This window comes from Malurus melanocephalus, unplaced genomic scaffold, assembly GCF_030028575.1.
Source record: "Malurus melanocephalus ecotype Western Australia unplaced genomic scaffold, MMel_1.1 scaffold_376, whole genome shotgun sequence".
NCBI lineage: Eukaryota > Metazoa > Chordata > Aves > Passeriformes > Maluridae > Malurus > Malurus melanocephalus.
This window is the reverse complement of record NW_026623608.1, coordinates 276932-302741: the sequence shown is the minus strand read 5'-3', so window position 1 is coordinate 302741 and position 25810 is coordinate 276932. Positions and strand designations below refer to the sequence as shown.

Here is a 25810-nt window from a genome sequence, read left to right as displayed (position 1 = left end):
CTCTGACAGGTCCTTCTGCAGGTTTAAGCTGTTAGGCTGCAGGACATCATATTTTCCACTCAAGTAATCCTGTGATGATCTCGAGGCCCAGATGTTTTTCTAATGGCTCTAATTCCAGAGGTATTGCATTGCCTTTAATACCCTTCCAGCAGGATATTTGCTGAGTCAGCTGCTTTACCTCCAGCTGGAAGGTTTTGTTCCAATCCCTCTTGCTCTGGTCTCAGGAGAATTACCTGGATGAATGTTCTGCTTCCATTATGAGAGGATGGAACTGTCCCTATAGTRGTGATAATCCTAAAACATCTTCAGTCATTAAATCAAGGCTTTGCTTAAACAGAGTGGCCTTCAATTCCTGTTATTTCAGAGGAACTTCAGTCACTTTTTTGGCATTATGAGTTCCTATTAAAATAATTTCCTCAAGGATTAAGATGGTTTGAACAAATAGAGAATTAGCAGAAATTATCTGGCAGTTTTTGAACTAAAAGCTTTGCCAAAATTTGGTACCAAWTGATCCAGAATCCTACAGACAATTGAGCTACAGGAATATTGGAACTCTTAGAGAAAACAAGACCTTACAGAGCCAGTGTGGGGCTTTAGGATCAGTAATTTATTGCATTTTAATCTTTAAAAAAAACCAAACAAAAGCCACCAACAGCAATGACAAAAAAAAAAAAAGTCCTTTGAGGTTAAAAGTGAACAGAAAGGAAACAACAGAAGGAAGAAAGAAAATAGGAATGAAATAGGAATAAAAGATTGAAGGGACAAGAACAAACTGCTTGGAAGGATTGGTGTGAAAGGAAAACTCAGTTTCCTTCCAAAAATAGGAGGGAAAATATTTGGGCTAACTAACCAATAAAATCTAATGTCCATCATCCCAACCTKTCAAATCAATTTGGAACAGCACCCTAGAACTATTAAAAATAACCCCATAAAAAGCACAGTGTCCCTTAACAAGAGTAAAAGGGATGAAAAGCAAGCAAAGAAACCCGATCACATTTATCAAAATCACCAGAAAATATTCCACACTTTCAGAAGGATTAAAACAATATTCATCTCTGGACCAGACGTTGTTCATAAAATTGGCAGAAAAAATTTACATTTCATCTTTTTTCCTTCTTAATCACGCCATACACTTTGTCAAAAGGTCATTTTAATCATATTCCTCATCAAAAAGGAGAAAAAAATCCTTAATTTTGCTCAACACCCAGACATTTGCACTKCTCTAGGCTGGGACTCCACCAGCCAAGAATAACCGAGGCCATTGAATTATTGAAGCAGTTGTTTGCACTCAATTAGATTTTCATGAAAGGTTAAGCAAGAGACTGATTCACAGCCCCTCCTCATGTTTATGGGAGGGTTCTAACACAGSACAAGGTATTTCAAATTCATTCATTTGAATGACTGAGCCAACACAAAATCCTACTTACTTTTTCCCTCCAAAAAAGTGTTTTAAGCTTCAAATTTCATTTTCTCAACTTCCAATTCTAACAGATTTCATTTAAAGGCAACGTGCAAATATCTGTGCCAAAAAAATTTCATTTTTGAAGTAAAATTTACTTTTAAAATCATACATTGATATTCCTGTTAACAGGAAACTGGAAAAAAATACTAAATGTCCACACAAATACATGCATAGGTAATCTTCTCTTTATGGACCAAAAAAAAATTGATTTAATGCAGCATTTGAATAGAGAGAGGCCACACAAGGATGTGTTTCTTATCAAGRAGAGGCTCCACCTTCGTTTTCCTGAGATTTCACAACATTTATTATCATCAGGGGGCATCACCCAGCAAAGCAGAGAAGGGTTCTGAACCAGCCTGGTTTCCACAACGTTAATTCCAGGTGAATTCCTGCCTGATTTCCTTTCCTAAACACTCACAGAGCCTCTGGAATGAAATRTTCCATAAGAGCAAATCAGAAAATAGTATAAAAATATAAAATTATTAATCAAGGTGCTGTGAATGGCCACATTTATTCTGATATTTTACATTTCTGCCRGAATTGTGAAGAAAGATCCCAGAGCCTTTGAATTGTCCTAACAGGTGTCATGGAGCCTGTCCTCAACTCATCCCCTGGGAAAAAACTGCCCTGGATTGGAGATCCATAGCATTTGCTATTTCAGAAGATTTTTCACTTAATCTCTCTCTCTATTTCCTCACAGCTGAAAATGAGTTTGAAGGATAAAATTTTAAAACCGTGGAATTGTGATTTTTCAAGAATTTCCATGGAAAATGTGTCTTTTTAAATTGAGAAGTGCTGGACTTACTTCCTCAAGGAGAATTTTAAACGAAAATGAAATAAATCCAAATATTTAGGACCAAGAAGGGTGTTGAGATCCCTACATATGGTGGAAAACAGGGGTGAAATCTGTGCTCAGATTTCAGACAGTGCAGGGGAAATAAAAAATAAAGAAAAAAAACAAGATAAAAAAAAAAAAAAAAAGTGAAATCTGTGCTCAGATTTCAGACAGTGCAGGGGAAATAAAAAATAAAGAAAAAAAACAAAGCTACCATGCAACTCAACTACATAATTCAACTAAACCCCAACCACGGTGAAAAACTCAGTATTCTGAACAAGGTTCTGATCACCATGTGCACACTCCAGCACAATAAAAAGTGAATAATTCATCATCATTTTCCAAGGCAAAGTATGCATCACTCAACTTGGGGGCAGCACGGGGGATTTCGCCGGGATGATTTTTCTTTGGGGACAATGACAAAGTGCCGCTCACCAGCAGGAAACTGAAGCACTGAAGTGTGTTCCATGTGCCATAAATCAACACTGCAGCCACAGGATGTCTCTCTGGTACCAACACACCATCAATTTTTCAATAAGCCCCTTAAATAATGGAATAGGTGAACGGCGACAACAGTAATGAAAAATGAAATGTTTTGCACGCCAAAGACTTTAGAATAACACGGTTAATATGTTGCTCCTATAGATAAAGAAGGGTTTTTTGTAGAAATTTTCTCCAAAAAAAACCCCAATATTTTGTAATAATTTTCTCCCCAAACAACCTGGAGAGCTTTTGTGCAGTTTCTGAGCTCCGTGGCAGSTGTTTAGGAACAAGGCTGGTTCAAAGCAGGGTTTCTTTTGTGGTTTTAAAATTAACCAAGACAACAAATTCTGTGTTCCAGGAAGTGCTTGTACATCCACCCTAGGCTATCATTACAYCTTCCCTTTGCAGGGAGGGAAAATCCTTCATGCAAAGAGAGCTCTCCAGGAAAAGAATGATTTTTGAAAGGATTGTTTGGATCCTGGACTGGAATAAAAAAGAAAATTATTGACTGGTCATGAATAAAGGCAACATCTCCACTGCTGTCTGTCCCCAGCCAAAAGCCAAGCTCAGTCGTCGCTGACCTCTTGGATTTTTTAGAATAAAGGAAAAAAAAAATACAAGGTTGTCTTGGTGGCACATCAGCAGTGAAGCACAGAACCACTGGAAAAACTGATCCAAAGGGAGGAGCAGCCTAATCCTGGGCACGAGGCCAAGCACGGCCACGGTGCTCCCCCAGGAGCTGGGGACAGGCAGCTCCTGTCACTGGGAACCTGCTCCAGCCTGGCAGAGTGACAGCTCTGAGCTTTTCTTACCCAGTGTCCCAACAGGAAATGCTTCATATCCCTCCACTACGTCTATTATAATCCAAATAAATAAATAAATAAATAAATAAATAAATAAATAAATAAATAAGCTAATGTAAGCATTTATTCCAAGTACCCAACTTTCTCTCTCCTTCCCTTCTGTCCCACTAAAAAAAAAAATTTAGAAATAAATTACAGACTTTTCTGCCTTTTAGAGAAATTATTTCTCACCTCATGACCAAAAATAGGAAGCAAAAGCTTGAAACAAATTTTTAATGTAGCACGTGTCAAATTATTTGTTTAGAAATATTTTTGCTAAAAATCAATCCATTAATGAGCTGTAAAATGAATCAAAATGCAAGGAATAACCTTCAGAATACATCACTCAGTAATTAAAAGCTTGCTTAGCCAGTTTGGAACTAAAACTGAGGCATGATTTTCAAAGACACAAATTGATGACCCCCAGACTTCCCAATGATGCGAAATTTCCCTGAATTTAAAAGAGCCCAAGWATTCCTTTCAAAGCATTTAATATTCAGATTCTTGTATAAGCTGTTCCACTGCTGATGCAGAACATGCTCCCTAAATAAATCCTTTTGAGTTCTTTTCTCTCATATCTGGTGTTTTTCACACATGAAGAAGTCACATCTCTCCCCCATCAGCAGTGAATCTTTCAGAGATGCCAAAGGGAGCAGGAGCTCTGCAGGYTGGAATGGTTCAGAACAAGATTAATGTTAGAATAACCTGGCCAAGATACACCTCCTTAAAAAGAAAATTGCTTATGGATGTTATTCCCTGTTCACAAYTGCTTTCTTTCCCTTTTGTTAAAAGCTCTTGAGGAAAAGCCACGATCTCTCTAATTGTTAATTACTGTCAGGACTCCATCATTCACAGACTGCAAAATTCTTGAGTGTAAAAACTCATTTTCAATGCAGTTCCGACCTAAACAGGAGGAAAAATATGCAAGCAGAAAGTGCTAATTACAAGAGAAATCGGAGCATGTGTTAACGAGCTACAACAATTCAGCTTGCAGCACTTTGACGAGTCAGAGCTCAGAAGTGAGAAACAATAATAGATTTTTTCGTTTCTTTTCCTGATGCTGTCTGCTCAGAGTATTTAAATTAACAGCGTAATAAAATATTAAACTGCCCAGCTCTCAGGGTGTGAAATTCACAGGCAAAACACTCATCTGCCAGCACAGCAGATAATTTTTTTAGACGTAATATCCAATAATCTGTCACTGTGGATTGGGCAGGAAGGAGCTGCTCTGTGTAAAAAGCAAGTGCCACAGGGCACCTGAATAATTGCACAGCCCTTGCTGGTCACCACAGAGCTTCAGCAGGTCCTGGGGACTGYGTTTGTGCATTGTGTAATTCAAAAGGAGAATGGGGAGCCAGAGCACACCTGGGGATTCCCTCTGGGCCGGGGAGAACATTCCAGCACAAAGAGGAGAAGAGGGGGGAAAGAGAACAGGAGCCCATGGACAGCAAACAGCTCCAATCCCACCACTGCTGAGGCTTTGCACAGCACCAGGAGTACAACAGGGCATGCTTTCATGTCACCTCACTCACATTGCCAGTCACCCAGAATATTCACCTGAGTGCCTCTGCTGTTATTTGGTTAATTCACAGCAAGACAGACCCAGTTAAGGATGCTGCAAACTCACACCAACRGCTTCAGAACATCAGCCAGAGTGAAAAAAGCAGAATTTCCAAAGGAATGTCCTTATAGATTCCACTACTACAGTCAACCACTGGAAAACAAATTTAAAAAAAACCCCAGAAACATGAAAATGTTTCATCCCCGAGACAGAAAAAATATAAAAAAAAAAAGGATGGTCATGCTCCCTGCTTGGAATGTACAATATCATCTCTTCCCCTGAGCTGTCTCTGACACTTCTCTGACCTCCTGATGAGCCACCTCAGTTCACAAGGCCACCTGGAAACTAAGTAGGGAAAAAATGAATAAAAAGGAGAAAAACTTTTCCTTTGCTCAGGAAATCCACAGAGTAGCACAAGAACGGTCACAGGGAAAGAGGGAAGAACCTGTTCAGTCAGCCCCAGGCTCTGGATCTTCTCTAATGTCTCAAAGCATCTCTAATATTTGGATTGTCTCTAATTTCCCATGAATCAGGAAAATKACTCCATAAATGGTGTATCTGTGATCCTGTCATACCATTCAAAAGAAAACACACTGTGAAATGATTCAGATTGTCTGTTATCATCCTCAAAGATTAAATTTTATCTTTGATGKAACCCAGCATTCTCTTGGTAACCAAGCAGTGGGGAGAAAACAACCACCAAAAAAACCAAAGCCCAGACAACTCAAGGTCAAAAAATTCTAAGTGAAAACCTTCTAATAAATTATAAAAGTGAAAATTTCAACTATAAAACTCTTCAGTTATTCCTTTGCATAATCCAGCACTATTCTGGCTGTGAGTTTGCTGCAGCCTCTGTAATCCCACAAGAGATGATCCTGCCAGGRTGTGAATTGCCAGCTCCAGGTGCAAATTTAGTTTGGCAAAATTGGATTGAACTGATGACATTAAAGATAAACATTATATACCTGGTTATACAAAAACTCTTATTCTAATTATTTTTGCATGGACTTTATTATTCCTTCTGCTACTGTTTTTTTAATATTTGAACCAATTTAATATTTGAACCAGCAGAGCCCAGGGCAGAGCAAAGTGTTGTGAGGGAAWGGTTAAAATCTTCCCTCCCACACAGGGATTTTTACAGACTTTTCTAGGSCCAAGTCAATGGGAAAAACAAACTGTAGACTTCAGGAATCACATGAGGATTTACAGGAGCTCTTGGAGCTCTCAGAAGGCACCTCAGATAATTGTATTTTTGGATGACTGGGAGAGCCTCAAGAGCTAGACAGTTTATATGACTGATATGGAAATGATGGAAAATAGAGAATTAAACTGAAAGTAGATACTGTATATGATTAATGGGAGGAAAAAAAAACCCATAAAACATAAAGAAGCTGAGATAAAGTTCACAAAGAAAACTACCAGGGTAGAGTAAGAACAAAAAACAAGCAATGAAGGAATAATAATGGACAAGTACAATGAAATTCTATCTATGTTTATTAGGTGCAAATGTTGAAATGAAGAATTTGGGAGCCATTAGAATTCAGCTTTTTTACAGCACGTTTTCCCCCAAATCAGACAGAAATAATTTCCCTAAGATATCCATCAGAGCAAGGCCAAAGGCCCAGCTTTAGAAGTTGGCAAGGAGCCTTTCCTTCAAGAGAGAAATAAACCCCCCAAAGGTCAGAGCAGTGTCAGAGCCCTTCTCAGGGACAGCCACCAAACCAGTCCCTGGCACTGCCCAGCCCTGAGTGCCAGGACAAGCCCCAAGGGTTCCTCAGGGGGTGTTGAATCCTCCCTCACTCTGCTCTCCTCTCAGAGGCACAAGGATGCCAGGATTCTGTCCCTACAGCCCTCTCCTGGTTTTGGGGTTTCTCACCCCCTGTCTGCAGCTGTTTGGCTCAAACAAATGAGGCTCCTGGAGTATGAGAAAAACCTTTCCCTTGGGAGCAGGAGGTAAATGCTGGGCAGAAAGTGAGCATCATTATTAATTCACAATTATTTTGTAACTCACTCCTGAAATGCCAAACCTGCTTAAAGGCCTCTTCCTTTCCATCCCAATGATGTTGGGCTTTAGCTGTAGCCAAAACAACTAAAATTGGATGACAAACTGAAACATTCTTGTTTCCTGCATCATTTTCTTGTTTCCTGAATAACTTTAAGTCTGTAACAGTGTCAATTACATTCTTTAACAGTAAAATTATGCAGAAAGTTAATGTTGATTGAACTTTAAAGAAGAAATTTCTGTCACAAACCACATGAACAGAAGCCTACACCATGCAAATATTTACACACAGGAGTAAATCTCTTCTTCAAAGAGCTGCACTCACTCCTACAGCTGTCAACACGAACATCAAGGAGAGTATTACTCTTGATGAAGCATTTATCTCTGCATATAATACAGAAATCCACCTAACAGAAAAAGTTCAGCATTTTGATGGCATTTACTAGATAATTCCTCACCTAAACCCTGCACCAAGGAGTCCCCATCTGTGGTGTAAAGAACTATTTTATTTAATTTCAAATTCACCTTTTAACTGCACACACAGACCTAACCGTCTCCAATTTTTCCTCTGTACATATTACAAGCAAAAAGACACTGTGGAATGTTTCTGTCTTATCTGGATATTGTCATTTTACTGTCTCAAACTTCTAAAAACAAGCTTTTGGCTAGGGAGGAAATCAGTCAGCATCAGACCTAGTGGGGAAACCCTGCACTTGCTCAATGTCTGTGGCTCTTACATAGTTCCAGATGTTCAGAACATTAATAATGCACTAACTCAAAACCTCTTTTTGAAACTTTAGAATGTGCAAATTGCATTAAAACCTCTTTGCCCTCATTAATGGTATTGTTACAATCCCAGTACTCTGGAAAATGTTTTTTGGCATTTGTTTAACTTKGTGATATTGCCATTTACTCATTTTAACAGCCAGTGCTCAAATCTTAATGCTTTTAATAGGCTGGGCTAAATAGACTACCATCCTTTGGAAATTTATTGAAGTAATTTATTAAATAAGTAAAAGTTGTCTGAAGGCAGCATTGCTTTGTTTTATTGATGGCAGAAAACAAAATGGGTTTCTTATCATTTATTTACAAACCCGTGTTTCAGGAAAGTTTCAGTTGTTTTTTCAGAGTTCTATTCATTGTCTGTCACTCTAAAACACTTCTTGAAAAAAGAATTTCTACCARTCTCATGTATCTCAGTAAGAAAGGGTCTGTCTGAAACAAAGAAGAGCCAAACATTGAGAATTAATCAGGAAATTTTATCTGTCCCTCAGCCTGTCATATCAGAGGGTGGCACGTTTCCATCAGGCCAGGAGACAGCAGGGTTTAAATCCATGTGGACACAGCCAGAGGTTAAACTGAGGTCCCTCCTGTTGATTCTGAATAACTGAAGATTCTCAGTCTGTTTGAAAGCAGCTCCTCAGTGTCACAGAGTTAATTAATATCCCTAATTCCTGCTTGTCTGGAGCCCTGTGATGGTGCCAAGAATGGTTTGTCAGCACAAGAGCAAACAACACCTGCCTGTGACTCCAGCACAGGTTTGGTGCATCCCTTACCCAGCAAAAGGGAGCCAAGCAACAAAGAGAGGAACTCCAGCCCAAAGGGATTTGCTGTCACCCAATCCTGGCTGTTCCCACTCAAGAAAACATGAWCAGCAAGAGAAGAGAAAGGAAAAAGAGAAGGAAAATGAGATGAGACTGACACAGCTTGAACTCTGACCAAGCAGCTCTTAAAGTTATGACACACGTGAAAACTCAAATGAGAAATTCAGCATTTATTTCTGCAAGTGGCAAAAGTTGCTGCATATCATCCTATAATCCTACCCCTAAATTCTCAAGGAAAACAGCCAATGCAATCAGCATTAATTGGTTATATGCTAATTTAYGCTAATTGTGCCATCCTCCTAATTCACATGGCACAATTTATGATCTTGGAATAGTTTAGGCTGCAAGGAACCTTTAAATGTGATCAGGTCCAATCTCCCCACAACGAGCTTGGGTTCTCAAGCAGAGAATTCTTATCAGTTCACGTTTTCCTCTTGAAAACACTCATTCAAACCCTTTCCAGCAACAATTGTAAAAATTTTCCTTCCAAGTGGTGACTCATTAGCAGATCCAAATTAACCAGCAATGCCTCCAAGGAAAACACAACAAACCAAACCCACCGACATTAACATCATCATCCTATGCTTCTTTTGTAAAAAAATAAAAGCTACTAAGAAAGGTCAGTTAATTCATCATGATGGATTATCAGTAAAATTTATAAGCATTAGCATTTTTCTCCTTGCTGGATACCCTGACTTTGATATGACACATATTGAATGAATCATCCAAGATGCAGGCACCAGGCAAGATATATCTTAATGCAGACAGGTTGGCAACATGAGCCCTAATGGGCCTTATCTTAATCTTGTTTAAAAGCATCTTAGATTTCTGAGCAATCTTTTCACCTTCTGATATTCTCTTTTATAGAGTGCTTTTGCTGGAGTTGCTACTGATTTTCACATCAATGCATTTTTGTTGCATAGCATCACCAGTTTGAGGAGTCTTAAAAACGATGGAGGTTTGGAATTTAGTGAAYGCTAAGATTAAGCTGATTTTTTAAAAAGTCAGTGTACCACAGCTCCAATAATGACACTCAAAATTTCCACGTTGTTTGTAAATTATCCCACATGAACCATCACAGCTGTTCATAACAGACACCTATCAAATGTGGGGACATACAGCTGATGGGTTTTTTCCCACCCATATATTTTCCTCTTTTGCACTATTAACTCCAGATATTACTTGCCATGTATGTATTTTAAAGTCACTCTTCAATTAAAAATATATTTATTCAAATACCTGATTAAGATMTATGGAAATTTCTATACTATTGCTTTTTTCCCCATTCTAATAATTCCATACTAAAATCCAATGTACATGCCTAACTAAATTCCAGCTCCATTCAATTATCCAGATTGGAAGTATTTAAAATCCAGAGCATTGTCCTCAGCCTTCCAGATATAAAAAAACACCTTTATTTTTCACTTATTCCAAAGCTGAAATTTCAATTYATAAAACAGATTGAGCCATCAAAAAATCTGTTTAACTCATAACAGTGAGATCCATRTGTATTAATCAGATCCTGACAGCCTTGAAAAATTCTTTTGAAGGCTGCAGCTTTTTTAAGAGGCAGCAATTTCCTGTGAAAATCACTTTTGAAATGCAAATATTCTGTATGATGATGAAAGAAAAAKACCTTGTTTTCCCTGGACTAATATGCTTACATTATTCTGTGTTTTCAAGGTATTAATCTCAGACTTAAAGGCRACCCAATCCCAAATAAAAGTAGTAGAAAGAAAAAGGGCATCCATAGAAAAATATTGGCAATGTGATTTTAAAATATCATCCTTCAATTGTCTGCAATTTCTATTTATCAATACTTTGCTGGKCTCAGGGAAGTGTTCCCACAAAGAACAGAACATACTCAGTGTGTGGGGTGACCTTTCAGTGAGGCAGAAGGGCAGGGGAGGGGGAAGGCTGCCAGAGCTGTCCAGCAATTGTTTTCTTCCTTTATTAAATGTCATTACAAAGTCTCTCTCTGTACTTGCAATTCACATTACTATTCCCATAAAAACTTTCATAAATATTYGTCAGGTCTGGATATGGAAGACCAACTGTCCAACACGACACACTTGGAAAGATAACACTGGCAACTGAAATATGCTCCAGTTACATTCTTCAATAGATTGAATGGGAGATTTCTGGTCAGATCATTCCCTTTGCATGGAAGTGCAGAGTTTTGGGAGCTGGGTTAAATAAATTGATGGTCAGTAATCTGATTTTTTTCAGTGGCTTGCATTACCTGGTCTGATGTGTCACCTAATGGTTACTGTCAGGAATTGCACTGTGGTTCCCACTTCTAAAGACACCCAGGCAAGAAATAACCCTCCCTCTGCAGCCTGCTAGTTAAACAATAAAACATGAAGGGTTTCTAAAAGAAGAATGAATCGTTTTAATTTCATTTTGTAAAATATTCTGTTTAGGAACCTTAAGATGAGGATAGAAGTCTGAAATTCTATTTTCAACATGTTGCATTTTTGATCATTAGTCTAGGACTTCTTGGGATTTTTTGAGATTTTTGTTTTGTTTAGATGGTTTTTTTAAATCATAGATAATTATTTAAAAGTCATATCCTTGCAAGCATTAAAAGAAAAATCAGTATGAGTTACAGAATCATACTGCAGGTTTATATTCCTGTTCCTGACCATAAACAACAGCAAGAACAAATAGAGAAGAAAGCAGAACTAYGGGGAGATCCAGATTAACCATAATTAGATATCTGTTGTCAGTGAAATTAGATATTACATAGTTTGAAATGGAGAAATTTGATTCCTTTCAGCCAATGTCAGTGAGCAATTCCCCTGACTCAAGAAAAATACACTCCAATCTCCAATGCAGTGAAATGGAACAAGAAACAAGGGAAGGAGAAATTAACTGAATGAATTCTGCATTCTGGTAGCACAGAAAGAACATGCAAAAGGCATTCCTGCTGCTGAGTTATACAGAAAGTATCATTTCATTATGTGATTTTTGGTGTTTTTCTTAATAAATAATTTCTAAACCTTTAGGAAAACATAATTAAAATTATAATTATGGCTGTTTTTTTGGTAATGCTAATTGAAACAATTGTATTTATGAACACAGAAAAACCAAATATGGTTTGTTTTTTTTCTGCTGAGAAAAAACAAACATGTTTGCTCATGAAAACAACCCTGAATGTGAAGAAATATCAATATAATCTCTCTGTGATACGACATTTACTTGATAAACATTTTTATATGTTGATGTATAAAGCTGAGGATCCCACAGTGCATTTTCAAAGGGTTGTGCTTTCAGAGAGAGAATGCAAATTCAGATTTCCTTACCTTATAGGATGGCAAAAAGCACAGAACTCCTTGGCCAACTGTCTGACACACCGAGAGCAGGAGTGCTCCCACCTCATCCTGGAACTCAAAGGTCTCCGTGTGCTGGAATGTGGCACGCAACTTCCGCCCGTTGGGGCCCGCTCCGACCGTGCCAACCCAAACCTGGGGTGTTCCACATGGAAAAAGTGAATTCTAAAACAGGCTGGATAAATTCCATCAGGTTCAATAACAGCAYTTGAAGTATGAAAGAAATATTGAGATATTCCTTAACAAGTTCATTTCAGCACTTAAAGTACAGTAACTGGTATGAGAGTTATTACCAATATAGGATGATAAACTTTTTCAGGGAAATGTCTAAAAATTGCTTCTTTATTCATTTGAAAATGTCTTTTTCCATTGCATTAAACCAAGCAACAGTCTGGATCATTCTTTTAAGTGACAGAACAGATTTTTCATCACTTTGATTTGGTTTTTGTACCAYGGGCAGCATCAGAGCTCAAGAGAGGGAACAGCCATGCCCAATTTACCTGGGAATTCCGGATAATGTGATTCGCCTCCAGCTGAATGGAAAACTTCACACCAAGCTCTGAGGAAAAGGAATCCATGGGGGAAAGTGTGCCTGATGTCAGAACAATTGTTCTAACRTCATTTAACTCGGAAAAGGCCTAGGTGGGAGAAAGAAAAGCAGGAATTTAGAAAATCAATACAATCACTTTCAGATCTGATATTTATTTGTTATGACTCAGATTATTTGAGGCCTTTTTCACTCTCAGCTCACCACAGCAGGGTTCAAGCACCAAAAATTCAGCATGTGGACAAGGGTTTTCTGCCTTGAACTCTTTTTGTGCCTGCGCCTTGGGAAGAAGGAACTTGYATCTCCATCATCATGCTGGTTTTCAGTTACCCAAGTGTACGTTTGTTGCAAAGCAACCCTGTAATCATCTGCAAACCTATACAGAGAGAGAGAAATATCAGTAAAAACTACAATTAAGCAATSAAATTGTGAACATTAAACTTGTAAAAGTAAGACCTGACCTGTTTTTGTCTTTGAAGAGATAGTAAAACACCATGAACAAGCCTTTGAGCACTATCTGTGTCGCAGGGCTCACAACTGGCACCTCAATAACTTCCTCTCTCCCATGCGTGGATACTTTTTCTTCTTTTTCCAGGACAGCAGCAAGATGTTTCTGTGATAGGCAAATTCCATATTAACAACATTCTAAGTGTCTTCTCCAAATCAAAATTAACAGAGACAAGACTRTCAGCTCACTGCTTTAAAATTTCACCTAAAATACCTATAAAGTCAGAAGGAAAGGGACAAAGAAGGGCCAAGGGAAGGAGAACAATGAATTCGATTTTTAACAATGCTTTTAACATTTCTGGCTTACACAGAAAGGAGGGRTAAACTTGCAAACAGAGTAAAAACATTTCAACACTCCATAAAAATACAGCTGGATAGAACAGGCAAAACTATCACTGGCTCAATGGTTCAATTTAAATAATTGTTTGGGATCAATTGTGTCCTTCAAAACACTGATTCTCAACAAATTGCAGTAGCTCAAGGGGATTGCTCCTGGTTTTCATCAGGAATAATTTTCAGACAACTTTTCAGTATTGCAGTAAATTAAAAGATCTTTTGCATTTAACTTATGTGCATTTAAAGACGTTTAATAACCCCAATATTGTTGGTCTTGCACTATGATGCTCATTCACACAGCACACAACATTACCTGTAAAATGGGAAAATTAATCCCAGTTATTCCCATTTTGTGCAAGAAGTTGAGCATTTCTTTGCCACTCCACACCTTACAGGAAGTTTCATAGGCTCTCTCCACCAGCTGCCCAGAGCTCTCCTGCAACCAGCTGAAAGAGAAAAAYCAGCAATCATTGCAGCATTGATTTTAGAGATTTAGAGGTACTTTGCATGTACAMAGCAAACCTCAAAAATTGCACCAGACTTCTAAAATGAGAAATGTTTTATTACACATAAGTAGAGAGATTCTGCTTTTCCTTTGTGCATGTTGAACTCATACAGAACTCCTCTGGATGCAGCTCATTGAAGGGAGAAGAAAATTTCTCCCCATGTGTTTATACTTCATATAATATCTTTAAAATAAAGAGAAGGAATTAAAATATAATTTCTTCTTATGATACGTCAGGCTCTTTCAAGCAAGACTTCTGCTGCAGATTTAAAGCCACTCATCACTGCTCTAATTGATGCAGGTTGGTTTATCATCCCTGTCAACKGCTGACTTTCCAATTAAGAACAAATCCTGAGGCATGAAATGCACACTTTTAATATTTACACATGGAAGGGAAAGTGGGGCAATAAAAAGTGCACATTTAAACCTATCTACAGGTATTGGCAACTGCTGAAACTTGAAGGTGAAACAGAATTATAATTGTAATGCAGTGCAAAATGTGCTAGACTTGCTAAAAATAGGAGCTAAACATGGAGATGATCTCATTTGTGGCAGAGCTAAAATTTTCCTTCATCCCTGCAGTACCACAAGACCTTGTCTCTGTCTAGAAAAGCAGGCAGCTCCCTCCCTCCCTCCCTGGAAAGGCCGGAGCTGTCTGGTCCATCAAAAGGCAGGAGGCATCAAAAAGACAGCTGTCAGTGCTGCAACAGCTCAAAATATTTACCTGCAAAATCAGTTAATCATTATCAACTCAAGAGCGAGGCTCTGTGACTGTTTCAGTTCTAGATTTCCTGCCCTGTCACCGCAAATAATCTGATCCAAGGAACAATTAAAATAAAGCTTCCCTTCTGCCAGGTTAAATGCAAATAAAACCCCATCAATACTGCCACAACAATCACTTCTTTGGCTATAATTTGGTTTATCTCATTAASGAATGGTGATCACAAACACAGACAGAATTTGGCCCCAATTCCTAGAATGTAAYATCAAAAAGACCTGGAATCGAAATTAGGACAAGGCCCCTGTGACAGAAATTAAAGAGATTCACAATGGATAAAACACTTCAGGAAATGTCAAAGTTATATTTCCCTGTTATTAACTTCAAACACCCTCACATACTTTTGAAATAATAAATGCAAATACAAACCTAACACAATGGCCAAATATCACCAACACCACAGCCCAAATTCTCAAATAAATACCATCAAACATTAAAGCATTTACTTGCCAAGCCTGTTAAATGATTTTTAGAGCTAAGCAGGGAGCATAAATAAAATTARCTCAATTCCCAGAAAGGCATCTCTGGTTTTGAAGTGAAAATTGCTGTATGCAGTATTTCCAGGAAAAGAATGAATGGATGTTGCACACATGCCTTCAATTCCAGGAAGTSTATTTGCTGCTTCCCTCACTACCAGAAAATTCCACAGTTGACACAGCGTATTCCACTGGACAGAGTGATTTGTCCTGGTAAATGTGCATCTCATCAGCAGAGCCTGCCAGCACACCTCCATTGGTCTCTCTTCAAATTCCTCCCAAAGGTCACTGCAGAACCTCTGTGGCACTAAGCCCATCCTTAAGTGCTTTCTGGAATGAGGGCACAGGATCTTTAGAAGTGAAATAAGATTTTTTTCTAGCTACCCATGCATTTGGCAAAGCCATGTCACTGTGCAGAAGCATTTTACCTGTTACTGGCCATTTACACCCAGTCTTCTGCTTTCCAACAATTGCTTTTCATGCTGCTGGCAGATTTGCCAAGACAATCAACCTTAGTTTTCCTGATAAGGTTAAAAAGCTTSAGGCAATCAAATCTCCAGCCATGCTCTTCTTACCTTTTACTAAAATTTAACATTTGAAACAGCCAAGGTAGGAGAATTGGCTTCTGCCAAGCAGAAAAAGTCACTTGTCTCTGTGTGACACAAATATTAACTCGGAGAATAGAGGATGGGAGAATGAACTACTCCAGGGCTGCCCTGCAAAGTCCATTGTAGCAGCCACTAACGCAGCAAAATGAAGATATTGCACACACTGAAGCAGAATTCAGTTACCTACAAAGCCACTTGTAGCATTATTCACTTTTTTCCTGCTGACTTTGACACTTCACCCAAAAGACTTTGCGCTTGACCTCTTGTTTCTTCTGTCCATTTGCTTTTCTTCCATCCCTTCTCATGATTTTCAGCTTATGTCCAGGTCTTCCCTTTCCAAGAGAGAGGGCAAAACTGACAAATTCACTTTTAACTATAAAGAATTTGGTGGATTCCAATCTAAAAGTAATTTCAAAAAATATGAATTGATATAAAGTAATTGAAAATAAGTGCCTTACTTGATCAGGGAGCAGCAGACAGCTCGGAGGGGCTCATGATGCTGCTGCCTGATGTTGTTATTGACCATGAAATCGAGCTCCTCTCGGGCAGCTCTGAGCTGACCCTCAGTAACCTCGTAGCTCACGGACTCCCGAGCACAGTCCTCCATGTTATGAGCTTCATCCAAAATGACTACTTGGTCTTTGAGTTTAATGTCAATCTAAAAAAGAAAATTATTGTCTAGTAAATCAGAGTGAAAGRTGGGAGAAACAGCAACTGACAGGACCCTGTTAAAAAAATGCATATTCTGCATCACGGTGTAAATGAAACTTTTCCGGTTTCGAGCCAATTTCCATAATCTAGAAAATATTAAGGGGGGAAGAAACCCCAGAAGTTCTTTTTTTAGATAGTATTTTGGATAGAAATAGGATCTCAGTTGACCACAGAAACATAATATTCGGTGGGCAATATCTTTTTAACTTCAGTTCTTGCCATCTTTCTCCCCACCATACTTACACACTCCCGGATCTGTGGGTCCAGAAGATAATTGTAAGGACAAAACACAATGTCTGCCTCCACCATCAGCTCTCTGGCTCCAAAATAGGCACAGGCACGAAGCCGCCTGCCCAGGCTCACCAGATCTTCAATGTCCCAAGCTCGGTACACCCCCTGTGCAGACTGCAGGAGATGGTGCTCCCTGAGCTTATGAACACTGTGGTAATAAGARCAGGATTTGCCCTGAAAGCAAAGAAGTGCAGAGACTTGGTTTTCATTATTTCTTGTACCCACCAAGYAGGCTTAAATCCTCCAAATGTTCCATGCATTTGGCTAGTTCTTAAAAACGTTTCTAACAGCTACTTTCTCTGCCAGACAATAACAAAGAACGTATCATGGCAGGTAAATCCATGTTTCTGAAATGTATATCAATAAAGGATCCTGATTTCTTCTTCATCTGTAAACCCAAAGACAATTTAAGTCTCACCACAATATTAATCTGGCAGTCATAATTCTTTTTCCTGTCATCCTAAATTTTTGCAATATTGCTACYGTGTATTAACATTTTCTAACAATTAATATTAAATTTAACCAAATCACCAGGTGGCATTTAACCAACAGAATATAAAGAAGTAAAAAACATTCCTCATTCTAGCTGTTAAATATGACTGGGTTTAATGAACCCAGTTGGGGTTCTGGAACACAATTACTCACATGTTTCCCGTCCAGTAATTCCACACACAGTTCATTCCTGTTACTACTGTTGGATACCACTGGATGAATACAGGTATAGTCCCTGCTGGAAAGGATTGTCATGGGGACATAGGAATATGCTGTCCTCCTCAGCTCCCTGGTGATCTGGCTTATTTGCTTGTGTGTTCGTGTCCCAAAAAAAATTTTGGGAACACACAACCGATCTCCATTTTCTTTCTTCTTTGTGTGACTGGGATCTTTATCAGGTTCTTTCCCAGAAGAACAGGAACACTCAGTGCAACGGCCAGGAGGCTGCAAACCAAGACAAAAAAATTATTAACAAAATCCCACTGAGAGATGAAGGTGCTAAATCTGCTCATGTTCTGGTTGGAAAGTGCCCACTGGGATAGCTAGTTTAGTAACCAGGGCATCCATCAAATTAAAAAATTTAAAATTCTAAAGCACTGGAAAATCACTAAGAAAACCTCCTAGCAATCACAATTTTATCATAACTCAATCAGAAAGGACTATTAATCCATAGAATGTTTACACATGTGAACAATGCAAATAAAGCTTTAGCTCAGGACACTCCTCYTACAGAGGAAGACTCCAACACCTTCAATATGAAAACTTGGAACAGAGACTCAAAACAAACTTTTTCCTTAAAGCAAGCAGAAGAAACATAGATGGTTCAGGAACTCTGTGCACAGATAAAACAGACTACACCACACAYTCTCCATTAAAAACATGTTTGCAGTGCCATTCTGCCAAAGGCCATCAAGTAACCAGGAGAATAAAAGAAACACAGGGAATAATTCTAAACAGAACCTAATCCTGTAAGATATTTGTTAAAAGCCATTTCTTTTCTTCCAGAGAAGCACCATCTTTCATAACATTCAACACTGGAACAACTGACATGAAATTGTCATCATGGATTTGAAAAGACAGGCAGGAAAAAAGGAACCCATGCATAACCATGTTCAAACACACCTCCYATGAAAAATAAAGAGTGGCTCCAGTGTAAAAGAGTTTGTATTTGGGTTCCAGGGGGTAGTGCAGGTAACAACATGTAGCTGCCCACTGCAATACTCCTCCCTCCCTTTTAATTGTCTCAGTAAGATTATCCATTACAAACAAATGGTAAGTCATGCTGTGTGTTACACCACAATTCTGGGGATCAAGCTGTCTTTAGCTTCTACTCCAAGGAAAAGCAAGTTCGTGTTACCCTCAGCCCCACTCAGCCTTGTCTGCCATTAAATATTACAATACATGATAGAAAGCATGTAAATGTAACCCTCTGGAGCTGCCACTCACTGGGATAAAAGGTTCACTGATGTGCCAAATAAACAGGCCTCAAAGCAGATAAAGTTACACCCATGCTGGAATTGTTACATTCCCCTCTCAGGTTGCCAGTAACAGCAGATTTCATTACCCTGTGCTGCCACATTAAATAGCCAGTTCCAAATATCCTGCCTTCTATATTGAATAATTACTTATTCACTGAAAGGATAAAAAGAAGAGTTATGAATGGGGCTCTTGTCAACAGCCAAGCAGGAAACAGCTGACATATGGTATATGTTACATATGTGCAATGCCCAGCTCTGTGCTCACACAGAAAACTCCAGTGCAAATGGTGCCTTGATATTTCTATCAGTTATATTCTGCTTTGCTCCTGGAAATAATGAAAACCACRTTACCAAGCTAAAAATTAATATAACTGAAGTGGTGACTGTGTAGGGCCTTTAAGAACATGAAGATTTTTTAATTTTAATCTGAGTCAGATTGTATTTTCAGAGAGAAAAACAATACATAGGACGTTAAGGTGATCCTTCACTACTAATATTTCACTGCTATRCTAAGCCAAATAAAAATAATATCAGGCAGCTGTTTTGTAAGAGTTCTTAAAACAACAGGAAAATGCAGCTCAAATTAATATATATTAACATGAACAGAAGGTTCTTCTATCATGGGTTTAAAACACCAGATATTATTCTTTTCATAAAAAAGAAATAAAGTGTTCTTATGTGTAAGGCTAATAAATTACAGTATTTTACAGGTGGGCTTAAAAGTTTGGTTTAAGAGCTTTGGAATTGGTATAATACTGGCATTAAGAAGCACTTTAGTCATTATTCCCATACTAAAATGTTACCTTTAACTTTGAAAAAAGTTTTATGTTCAAAAAACACTCAAGCCCACAATATCAAGAAAGCTGTAAACTCAGGCCGATTTTATAGTAACCAGTTAAGAGTATAAAACTGCCTGCAGAAGTCACAGCATTTCTGAAAGCCACAGACACCATTAGCCCCAAATACATTCATAAATAAAATCTTTTCAGAAAATCCTTCATAATGAAGAAAAACTTCAGAAAATTGCTTAAAACACAGTTTGAAAGTTGAGTTCTTCACGTTGTTCGCACATTACTCACACTCATTACACATTGTGCACGTCAAGTCTGTCAATTTGCACTTGAATTCTTAAAATATATATTTTAATTTTATTAAAGGCATATTATTAARTTCTGTATTTCTCTAAGAAGAATTGACTGTGTCACATAGCAACACCTAAAGTGGTGTGTTCCTCTCCCATTACTACAGAAGSAAAGAAAACTCCACTGAACAAGGGGTTTCCTTGGCAGCATTGCCTCAAAGTACAAATTTTAACACCCATACCACAGAGATACTGGTTGAGCTGTAATAAAATTTTAAAATGTTTCAAAGTTTCTATGCAGGAATTCTGGTGGAGGCTGATTAGAAATAATTCATATTAAGAGAACAGAATTGTATTTCATAATACCCTCTGGCTTCAGAGCTAAACCTGTTTTCAACTGCTGGAATCTGAAAGAGGGATTTTCATTTGGAAGAGGGCAAAAAAAAGATAGTCCTGTACTTTCTGCAGTATTTAATCAGAAACATCCAGTAACAGATGCCATTAGARATCAGATATCAGCCTATATGGACCTTAGGCTAATGCAGCTTGTTTTTACTTCTGTCAGGGGTAGATAAAACAGCCTATCACATCAATATTTATATGGCAAAAACGTGGAAGTCCGATTAAAATAGGAATAATCAAGTCCACCACCCTGTCCTGTGTGTAAAATAGAGCTAAACAAACACTGAGGCTGTGATCTTTGAAACACAAAGAGGTAAGAGGAGTTCTTCGTATCTCCATCTACATTTCCCCGTTACAAAGCCACCTGAATGCTGCAGCAGTGAATGCCTCTTGTGTGAAATATCACACAAGCACAATCTAGGGAGATATCAGCAGTGACATTACCAGAGCTTTTCAACTGCTCCTTTGGAAGCTCAGAAAGCCCAGTATTCTGCTGCTGCTGCAGCCTCTTGATTAAAGCACACAAAGCAGCTGTTTATCCTCCCCCAGTCACCAGCAGGTGAACCCAGTTCAATATTTATCACAGGCTTTCACAGATCACTGCTAACCAAGCAAACGTTTTAATTAAGCTGGAACTTGCTTCAAAGAGCTCATTCAAAATGTCAATCAGCAGGAAAAGGATCAGATACGGTGTCAGGTGAGAGCATGTAATACAAATCCACAACTTTCTTCATCCCATCGTGGTAAATTAGCCCATTCTGGAGTCCAGACCCTGATTGTAACAGGCTGCCAGTCCCCTGGAATGTGTAACAGAAGTCACTCAAACCCCATTGTGCAGGTTGTAAGCAATATGTTAAACTGCAATGGGCTAGCACATTAAGACAGATTCTTTTCACAGTTGTTTTTTGATACCCCAAGTGTTTGTTACACTACTCTCCATTTACTGTTTACTTTCTTTCCCTGGTAGAAATGGGGATTCCTTAACCCAGCTGCCCCAGTTTCTCAGGCCATATGCTTTGACAGAAGTAATCATGAGAGTACCCTGAGGGTATAATTTCCCACTTAAACTCACACTGGAACTGCCCTCCCTTGCAGGAGTTAATAGCAGAGGGCCAGAGATGGATTCCCAGGCTCKGGAGTGAAAGCAGCTGAGCACAGTTTGGATTCTCACCCACACATCTGCAGGTTGAGATGCAGCAGTGCTGGGCAGCACCCCTCATSCTCCTACAACAACCACACCAATTCTCCCTCTTGGAGTACAAACAGGACTTGACAGGAAACTAAATGTGCTTTAAGCAGAGAATTGTAAAACACGGGTTATACAAAGGCAGGGTTACCTCAGTAATCAAATACTGTTATCCCATTATTGTATCATCCCATATACATTGTGGTAAGTGTTGAACATAGCCTCTGTTGAGTTATTTCCTAAGCTACACTAGAAAAAACATTTTTTCACCTAACAACCTGTGCTGTGATGCTCTTCCTGTTGTAAACYGAATGTAGTTAAAGCTCAGAACTACTAATAATAAACAAGGCCTTACTTTCTGCAATTGTTTCTTGATACCAGACAAGTTCTCAATGTGTTAAAGGAAAAGTTCATCTCAGCAAAGTAATAGCATATTCTTTCATTCTTAAAACGAAACTTTAAGAGAAATAACMCCCTTTCTTTCTTCTTAGGTTACTTTTTCTAAAGATGTAGCAGACAATATGTTTAGTTTTCTTCTACACAAAAAATTTCAAATAACATTTTTCATATACCCACATCAAAGTACCGAAGGAAATTTTACAACCAGGAAGGAAGGAAGGAAGGTCTTTTTTATTTGAAAATCAACAGCACACTCTGGTGGCGTCTGGATTTCAAACTACCAATTGAAGCTCGGTGGCAAAAAGCATTTTCATATCTTAGTGAAAAAAATCTACAGAGCTTTCCAAAACTAATAAAAACTACCTCCCACCAAATGACCTACAACACAGACTCACTTTTGCTAAGAAAATATTTAGCTTCCAGTGTCTTACAGTAATCCTATAGCTTTTGGTTTCCTTTGTGGTTACTACATCAYTAACATAACTTGGCATCCCACACTCAGCCCTACACAGCCACACATTTCTTCTCCTTGTTTTGCTCCAACAAACATCAATGTAAAATCTATTATTTTCAAAGAGTAAGAAAAGCAGAAAATGCCTAACAAATGCTGCAGAAAGAGCTGCAAATTTATATCTCAWCTTCTGATGTGATACTTCTGCTACAGAAGATGGTAATGAAAATCAAATTTGCATTGGGTGTAATGTAGCCAGAGGTGCAATGTTTGCTTAAAYTTCATTAAGCTGCATTTCATGCATAACCCATTCACATAAAATATTGTTTCAAATTGCTCTTATACTAACACTCCTGATGTAAAAGTATTCTGTATTACTTACTGTTTGCGGCGATAAAGTAGTGGTTTTCACGTCTTTTACAGAGTGAACCGTCAGCTCTCCATTTTTTCTCTGATTATAAACTTCTAAAGCATCAACTAACTGCACCCCTTTTGCATAGCACTGACGTTTTCTGACCTGCTGGGAAAAGAAACAATGTAAAAAKGCACTGGGCAGAGGGATGTGCTCACACTGGCAGTCATGGCTTTGTTTCAGCTGAGTTTGTTTYAGTATKGGCATCACTGCTTGTTAASAGYTTAMCCAAATCTAARCCACACAAAAGTCATTARGGAAAGCTATAAAGTTTTAATTATWAAAAAAATCTGTAGTTATTGCTGAGCTTTTCTGCTCTGCTTTCTCACTGTTACAAAACTCACAGAAATGACAATTCTATATGCTGAGCACATCCATAGCAAAAACATATAATCCAAGCCACATTGATGGAAAAAATAATATCTATATATATAAGCTATAAAAATCCGTAATTGGGATTTGAGAGTTTGGTTGAGCCATACTTGGATTATTTCACTGACAAAAATCTCTGCTCACCTGCTGCTCTGTTTCTAAAGGACGAATCCTTTTCCTGTCTACTTGAAAGTCATCATTTTCACTGTCACGAAGAGATAACTTTTTTTTGGCAGACAGCTTTGAAGCTAGTGTTTCACTCTCCTTACATTCTGTAATTAATAAAATGGATGTCCATTACTAGGGATGCAGTAAATAAGGGTAACATTTGAAAATATAATTACTACAGAATAGTAACTGATAGAATTACTATAAATATATAAGATGTAGGGAACAGTGTTCTAGACATGTTAGCCATCACACAGATTTTGTGCAGGGCAGAACTCGCAGTAACTCTGCTATTATTATGGGAGAGGAAAAAAACGCTGGCTTGAAAGTTACTTCCAGAACAGACTTTTAGCTGCCTATGTATGAAGTTACCTGTGTTTGTCAGTGGGCTTCCAGGTTTTCTGGAAGTTTCTGTCTCAGGATTATTAGCAGAACAAGGAGCACTGGGAGTACTACTCGTTGCAGCCTCGTTGCTCTTTGACTGGGAGTGACACTTGCAGCAGCATGGTGGGGATGGCTCTGCCTTCCTGTCCTCCTTCTCACACGATGAGGTTGGCACTGATTTCTCTGAAGGACAAAGTCATTTGTCTGTCAGTAAAACCACTCCAGACTCTACAGAAAGCCCCAGGTGCACAACAGTGAAGATGCAAGTTCAGATACCAGTTACAAGCCTGGTGTCTCTACATAGCTCTGAACAAGCTATGGTCACCCTCTGAAGAACTGCAGAACCACCTGCAGAAAGGAAAACACCTCCCTCTTCCCATTCAATCCACACAAACACAGCCCACAAGGATTTCCTTCCAAAGTTCCAACAGCCACATTCCCTTCTGGTAWYTAACTGCAGCTTAGCATTACTGCTTTATGCTGCCATCAAGGCAAGGTGGACAATGGTAGACAAAGACTGAAACCAAACGTTTAAAGGCTGATGAACAGCAACAATTAATTACTTTATATTTTGTAATAAAAATMATGCAGACACTAAGACACTTACCATACAATGATTGCTGCCATGATAATGCAGAACAAAGTAATGCCAAGCTTTTGCCACTTCCTGTAGGGCTCTCCAGCAAGCAGTGCTGCCTGTTATTTAAGCCTTTAACAATCTTTGAGGAGAATAAAAGAAGTGGAATCAACAGAAAACAAAGCAGATATCTTTAGCTAATCTTAGAAATAAGTTCCTAATGTCCAGCCTAAACTTTCCCTGACGCAGCTTAAGGCTGTGCCCTTTTGTCCTGYCACTGGTTAAAAYTATTYTWWAAAATGTAAATATAAATGTAATMATTAATTTTTAAAGCTCTCAAAAAAGTGAAAAATTACTGACATTACTATAAATAAATATTCTGATCAAATAGCAGATGTTTTACTGAATAATTCCCCTCCTAAAAACCTGAAYGTTTATATACAACTATTACAGTACACCTAGATAGACATCCATATATTTACACCACATGGAACTTGTTTCTTGGCAAAAATGCTCACAAATCCAAAATGCACTTCAGCAACCCCTAATCATGGTCCAGATATTGCACAGCACAGAGAACACTGAGTTGCTACAACTGGAATTCCCAAGACATGGAGGCCCTGAATTTAATGTGCCCATTTTCTAAATGCTGATAAAAGATTTTGGAATTCCAAATAYTGGAAAACACAAGTTTTTAGTCTGGTAAATGCCAGTTTAAATTCTACTCACAGCATTCATCATAGCAAGCTGGGAGGGGTAAGCCTTGCAGGGGAAGAGGATCTTCACCCCCCCAATTGTATATTCTGCCCCTTCAGAAGCCATTGCGAGTTTTTCCTCCCTTTTACTTCAGGTTTAAAACTGCAATTAAAACAAGTTTAAAACTGCAATTAAAATACAAAGTTAGAAACTCAACGCTTACAAACAGGCAAAGCCTGAAACAACACACAGCATTGAAAAAAAAAAAAACAAGGAGAAGCTGTTAACCTGGTAACAGCTCAGGATATTAAAAGAATTGGAATACAGGAATTTGTACCAGACATTATCATTTCAGACTTAGTCCTCATTACAAGCAAGAGCAAGTTGCCACCAGTTAATGAGTAATGGCAGCAATTTTAATAAAAACACGATGAACTGCACACACCAGTTCAGACTCCATTAGTCAGACTGCAGATAAAACTCAAATCCATGGGAGAGAAGTATTTCAGAATATTTAGTTGTAATTAATATTTCAGAATCTTTCTTTCGCAATCAATATGGTAATTAGTCAGGTAAAAAGAGGTATCATTCACTTTACTATTCTGTGATTATTACCTTGAATATTCTCTGTCTGGATAATACAAGACAGACAATTTCTTTATATTAAAAAGTTGAAATTACTGAATTAAAAATACTGAAGAGACATAAATGGYGTTAAGGGACTACATTTTGAAATAAGAAAGTGGGTTTTAAGCAGTGAGAAAGAAAGTAACTTTGGCAGACTCCCTGGGACAAATTAACTCACTGACAYATGCCCTCATAAACATATACA

The 25810-nt window shown here is 38.3% G+C and overlaps 1 protein-coding gene across 1 annotated transcript in view; it reads right to left on the bottom strand.

Moving 5' to 3' along the window:
• The window catches only part of BRIP1 (BRCA1 interacting helicase 1), a 49355-nt gene that overhangs the window by 23078 nt on the left and 467 nt on the right, over positions 1 to 25810 (bottom strand). Inside the window, exons 2-14 of the mRNA XM_057378795.1 lie at positions 25012 to 25140; positions 24313 to 24424; positions 23694 to 23888; positions 23298 to 23425; positions 22752 to 22886; positions 17526 to 17816; positions 16833 to 17054; positions 16337 to 16536; positions 13825 to 13957; positions 13130 to 13281; positions 12873 to 13044; positions 12622 to 12759; positions 12095 to 12256 (exon numbers count right to left, since the gene is read on the bottom strand). Of these exons, the coding sequence (XP_057234778.1) occupies positions 12095 to 12256; positions 12622 to 12759; positions 12873 to 13044; positions 13130 to 13281; positions 13825 to 13957; positions 16337 to 16536; positions 16833 to 17054; positions 17526 to 17816; positions 22752 to 22886; positions 23298 to 23425; positions 23694 to 23888; positions 24313 to 24424; positions 25012 to 25104 (2133 nt within the window). The 5' untranslated portion in view covers positions 25105 to 25140. The remainder of the gene's footprint in view (positions 1 to 12094; positions 12257 to 12621; positions 12760 to 12872; positions 13045 to 13129; positions 13282 to 13824; positions 13958 to 16336; positions 16537 to 16832; positions 17055 to 17525; positions 17817 to 22751; positions 22887 to 23297; positions 23426 to 23693; positions 23889 to 24312; positions 24425 to 25011; positions 25141 to 25810) is intronic.